A 6000-nucleotide genomic window follows, 5' to 3' on the forward strand; every position below is an offset into this window, starting at 1 on the left:
ATACTAGGACTATCAGGCACCATGTATGCATGTGAGAGTGTGTGTGTGTGTGTGAAAACCTGAGTTGATAACTGCAGGGTTCCAGAAGTAGAGTGGAAGGTAAAGGAAGTACTGTACCCTACAGCAAATCAACCATCAAATAAACACACCCCAGGGGTAGGGTCCCTGAAGCACCCCTCTGTGCCACCCAGAAATGCATGTATACAGTAAGAACTGAAGTCCTTACCCTTTCACATATCTGGCTTTTGGCTCCTACAAAAGCCCATTAATGAATGTTTTCTGTAGTATCTGGAGCCAGTGTCTGTTCTGCCACAGCATGACTGTAACAGCACAATAGCTAAAGAGAAGGGGGTCCACCTGTATGATGCACTCGCACATCACGGTGTTGAGCCAGGACATGTGCACTGAAATGCACGGAAGGACAGGTGTCTGCTCCTGGGTGAGACCACAGAGGAAGGATGAATGTATTCGGGTCACTCAGGGACTTCTATACAGGTACAAAAATTTACATCAAAGCAGCCACAAGAATGATGAACAGGAGATGCACAAATGAACACAGTGTTTATACTCAGAAATACTGGTTTGTAAGAGCACTTCAGATTTCAGATTAGTAATGTGCAGCATGTACTGACCTTGTGGGAATAAAAGGGCTCATAAAGAGATGCTATGAATGAGTCCACACTAACAAATTGGTCTAGGTGAAACAAACAGATTCCCAGAAATACACGACCTATTAAGACTGAATCACGGAGAACTGTAAAACAGGAATAGATCAATACCAAGTAAAGAAACTGAGTAAACATGCAAGCTAATTGGTTTAAAGGTACAGATCTGGGCCAATAAAACAATGTATTTTTATAAAACAGGATATCATTTGTGGCACTGGCCACCTTGACACAACCTCATCAGAAGAAAAAATGGACAGAACACCTGTCATGAGGACAATTGAGCTACATGAAGGGAATGGATTTTGAAACGGTCATTTCTTTCGTCTCTAATAATGTTGCCATTTCCCAGAGAACAGCTTTGGGGCAGGAAAGAACTGTATTTCATTTCAAGCTGGACTACTCATCTACCAAAATACCATTCTGACCAAAGAAACAGATGCAGAATTACAGTCACAGCTGCATTCTGCAGAGAACAAGTTGGATAATGGTACTCTAAATCGCTAATTACACTGTTAATGATGTTTTTACTGTCATTGCAGCATTTTGCCACCTTTGTATAAAATTTTTTAAAAATCATCTAGGAAGTTTTTTAAATGGTGAATTTTTGTTTTGTTAAATACCAGTGAGTCTTCCAAAGAGAAATTCCACATAAAATCCATTTCTTGAAATGGCATTCTCATGTGGGATTTTGTGGGAGCCTCTTTATTATGAGCTATTTGTTTTAATTTACTTTCTCACCAATTTACTTGCATTTCAGATTACAGAGATCATTAAGAATGTCAGTATTAATGTTTACATGTGGATCCATAGTTGGTATGAAGAGATAAACTAACATATGTCATGACACAATGACTAAATTTACCAAAAGTAATAGCAACAGTACGGTTTTATTTGTATTGTGATAACCATGGTGAAATTTATTACAATGTTAGTACTCTGTTTTCAATCCATGCCAACATAGCTGAGGGAGATAATTACATTTTTAATATGAAAATGTTACTAATGTTTTGATTTCCCTTTAGTAGATTACAGTACGCAGATGAAAGTACGGCCACTATTCTATATTGCTTCTTGTACCCTGACGTGGTAGATTACTTTTCTCTACACACAAATTCCTACTAAATAATTTTATTAAAATTTCTGAATAATTTGCTTTTTAAGTGAACACCTGAAGCTGGCAGAAATCTTACACACATTAGAGTTATAAATATTTTACATGCAGAAAATGTGCCAATCACAACTATCTCACATTTGCTTTGTTTTGTTTGAGACAGGGTCTTGCTACGTAGTTCAGGGTATCCTTGAACTTACTATGTAGCCCAGGCTGGCCTCGAATTTGAGGTATCCTTCTGCCTCAGCCTCCTGAGTGCTGGGATTACAGATGTGCACCACCACGTTCAGCTACTCATACTGGTTTTGTTGTTTTTTGTTTTTTGTTTTTTTTACAATTTTTATTTAGCAAGGTAAATTAACAATTTAAAATTAAAAACAATAGGGCCGGGAATTTAGCTCAGTGGCTCCACCAGCTGCCTCGCAAGTGCAAGGACCAGAGTTCGATCCCCAGTACCAGAAAATAAATAAATAAATAAAATTTTAAAAAATCACGCAATCACAAATTCTCAGGCAAATACTTACATTTTCTTCTAACTGATCATCCATTTTCAGTGACCTTTTAACACTGCAAATAAAATAATTAAGGAAATCTTAGATTTGATATGATTTAACTAGGCAAATACTTAAAGGTAAGAAACATAAACAGTGTAAGTCACTCTTACCACATAACTTTTATTTTATTTATTAAAGTACAACACCATATATGAAAAATTATTCAAGATGATTGGTTTAATAGCATATTTTAATAATATTTAAATGGATCAGTTTTTCACATGTGTTATTTTTTACATAGACTACTAAACAACTTAAACATTAAAGCCATAAATTATCCTGGTAAAAAAATTAGTATATTTATCTGCATAAAATACCACTAATAAAAATTATACATAAGAGCAAATTAATTTGCATACTTTCATGGAATGTTGAGAATACACTATTTGCAAAACAGTACACTAGGTGCTAAAGGTATGAGCAAGGTGAAAGGGGTTTTGCACATTATTCTAGCAAGGAACATGATTCAGGGCAGCCAGGCTATGACCTAACCGAGGAACAGATGCTCTATGTCTTTACCAGTCCTCAATTCACAAGTAACTATTTTTTGTTTCCTTCACTAAACTGATTCAGGAACATGCCAGGCTCTTGGTGTGCAAAATCTGTTCTGCTAAACTGGATGCCCAGCTGTTGGTGACAATGCTTAGAAAGGAAAGCTGAATATTTATAATACTTTATTTCATACAGCTGTCTTCTAAAGAGCAGTCATCAACATTTTATTGAATGCATACTAAATGCTCAAAGGAAAAAAAGGTCAATATAAATTAAAGCTAGTTTTCCCAGTGACAAATGCAGCACTAAAAGTACTTTCTTGATCTCTGAGAAACAGAAATTATTAAAAGTATTAGAGAATTAGAACCTTACGCAAAAGGTTACATTTCCTAAGTTGTATTATAGGACAACCCCAAAATTTGTATAGATCTTAGAAAATGATTACCTCCAAATAACTACTGACTTATAAACAGACAGGAACAAGACAAAAATGGAAGAGATTGTCAACCTAAGAAAATTATTGGGCAGTAAATATTAAATTAAAAAATTAATCCCTCTAAAAAGGGTTTAATTTTACTATCACATCTACATTCACCAATTGTATTATTTCTTGAGATTGGTTTAATTATTATTTATATCTTTTAGAAGTCCATTTCAAATCAATTTAATGTGAATTCTTTTTTTGGGGGGGTACTGGGGATTGAACTCGTGTCCTTGCGCTTGCAAAGCAGGCCACCTGAACCGATGAGCTAAATCCCCGGCCTTTAATGTGAATTCTTAATGGAACAAGAACAGAACAGAGGGATGAACAAATAAAAATGGCAGATTATTTTAAAAAGTAAAATATTTCTATTAAGCCTTGGAACAAATATTACCCTATTTAGGTAGGTGAAGTGTGCTGGTTTTTATGACATTTCAAAAGCAGAAACAAACACTAAAGTCACATAGTACAGCATATCTTGTTGTTTTAAAATACCAATAAACAAGAACAAGGACCCGAGTTCGATCCCGGTACCAAAAACAAACAAACAAACGAACAAAAAAAACCAATAAGATGCAGCATCTGAAAGATGTCTTTTTAAGACAGACACAGAGCCTACCCTGATATCAACTGTTTATAGTAGTATTGCTTTATCACCGCTGGTTAATTCTTAGAGAAGTAACTCTACATCTGGATTTGAAAGCTTTCTAGATTAGGTCCTAGGTGAACATAAGAAGCCCAAGGAACTATGTAAAAGTATAAGAAAGTCCACTGAGTTACAAAAGGCTGCCATCCCATGTTATCTTGGTGAGGACCTAAATGCATGATTCACCAAGGGTAATGCAGCGCTCAGAGAGGTCAGGTCTGATCCACAGGTGCTGGTGATATTGCTAAGTATCTGAGGACACTTAACAGGCAAGACTGAAAGAAATCTAGGGAAATACTTAGTTCAGCCAATGGGGAAAAGGGTTTTGTACCTCACCTACTGTTGCATATTTTGAGAGAGGGAAACAGGTCTCAGGTCTTATGCATTTTAAATCTTTGTTGAATGGAGGAGGCACTGAAGAACAGGTAAAGAAATTAAACCTACTAGGAAATTTATGATTGTTTATTCTTACATCTCAGAACTGAACTCACTACTATACACACAAAGCTCTCCTTTATCTATAAACAAGTGTAACCCAAGAATGAGGTGATATTGAGTTCTGGAGAATGATGTTAACAGGAACAAAGAAGAAATGATGTACAAGAGATATAAACATCTAAAAACAGGCAAAACTTGACTAGGTATCAGATAAATATTTTTTCTAAACTTTATTTACTACCAGTGTTATGTAATGATTAAAAATGAGATGTTTCTGGTATTTCTATAAATATCAGGTAAAGCTTTAAGTAGTTCTTAGGGTTACTACTTCGGTTTAAACAAGTGGGCACATAAAAATGAGCAAAAGACTTGAAAAAGCATTTCCCCAAAGGTGCATTAACAAGCTGGTAAGCAACATGAAAAGATGGTCATCATCCCTGATCAAGGAAATGCAAATTGGAACCATAGGAGCTACCATTTCTCATCCATTAGAAAGGCTAAAAAAATGGAAATGAAAATAACAAGGGCTGAGGAGGATATGAGAAGCTGGAGCCCTTATTCAGTGCCAGTGGGATGCAAAATGATGCTGCTGCTGGGGAAAACACTATGGCAGCTCTCCAGATAATTCCACACAGAATTACCCCATGACCCAGCGATTCCACTCCCCAAAGCATTGAAAGCCGACATGAACAAATGTTAGCATACCAGAATTCATGGCAGCACTGTGCATAAGAGCCGACAGGCAGAAGCAACACGGGTCCCTGGCAGATGAATAAGCAAAGCGAGGTACAGATGGACAACAGAATACCGTTCAGCCTTAGCGAGGGGGAGCTCTGACAGGTGCTATGACACCAATGAACCCTGAAGATATCACACTAAAAGAAAAGGAAAAATACAGTATTTCACTCATAAGAGTAAACAAATTGAGAGCCAGAAAACACAATGGTGGTTGTCAGGGGCAAGAGGGAGGGAGGAAGTGATTGTTTAATGGGTGCAGTGTTGGTTTTGAGAAAAAAGGTCTGGAAATAGTGGCGACAGCTCTGAACAGCTCGAACATGCCTCCTCCAGGGTGATCCACAACCTCTGTGGGCAACCCCACCTCCAACTTCCCCCAATTCCCATCTATGCCCATGATCTAAATACTATGCTCCATTTCTAGGCTTACTATGTTTAGATTCACTGGGCTCAAAATTCTGGTTGCTACCAGAATTATTGCCGTTGGAATTTTTATTTTTATTTTTTGGTGCCGGGGATCCAACTTAGGCCCTTGCGTTTGTGAGGAAGGTGGCGGAACCACTGAGCCAAATCCCAGCCACTTGGAATTTTAAAAAAAGATATAAAAAATCTCGCATGGAATTTTATATCAAAAGGAGAGTAACCACACAGAATTAGTGGTATTACTCTCAAAGACTATCCTCTATTTTATCTCACTTACTACATGGTAGTATCCTGAGTAGGATTCTCTACAATGGTACGAACACCAGCAGTATTAAAGAAATTATTCTAGGGGGAAAAGTTTATCATTTGATTCCTAACCAGGGACCAGAACTGACATGTGGGAAACTAAAAAGATTATATAACTTGAGTTCTTTTTTTTTTTTTTTTTTTTT

General features: G+C 36.8%; 1 protein-coding gene across 4 annotated transcripts in view; it reads right to left on the reverse strand.

Annotated features, from left to right (window-relative positions):
- Positions 1-6000, reverse strand: part of Itgb3bp (integrin subunit beta 3 binding protein) — a 47313-nt gene that overhangs the window by 30965 nt on the left and 10348 nt on the right. For 3 of the 4 annotated variants that reach the window (XM_010605065.1, XM_010605064.3, XM_010605063.3), the window contains exons 2-3: positions 5096-5265; positions 2304-2346 (exon numbers count right to left, since the gene is read on the reverse strand). In XM_010605065.1, coding sequence (XP_010603367.1) covers positions 2304-2346; positions 5096-5265 — 213 coding nt within the window. The remainder of the gene's footprint in view (positions 1-2303; positions 2347-5095; positions 5266-6000) is intronic. The other variant, XM_010605066.3, reaches the window with a different exon arrangement.

This window comes from Fukomys damarensis, unplaced genomic scaffold, assembly GCF_012274545.1.
Source record: "Fukomys damarensis isolate Sample0158 unplaced genomic scaffold, DMR_v1.0_HiC HiC_scaffold_33, whole genome shotgun sequence".
NCBI classification, from domain to species: Eukaryota; Metazoa; Chordata; class Mammalia; order Rodentia; family Bathyergidae; genus Fukomys; species Fukomys damarensis.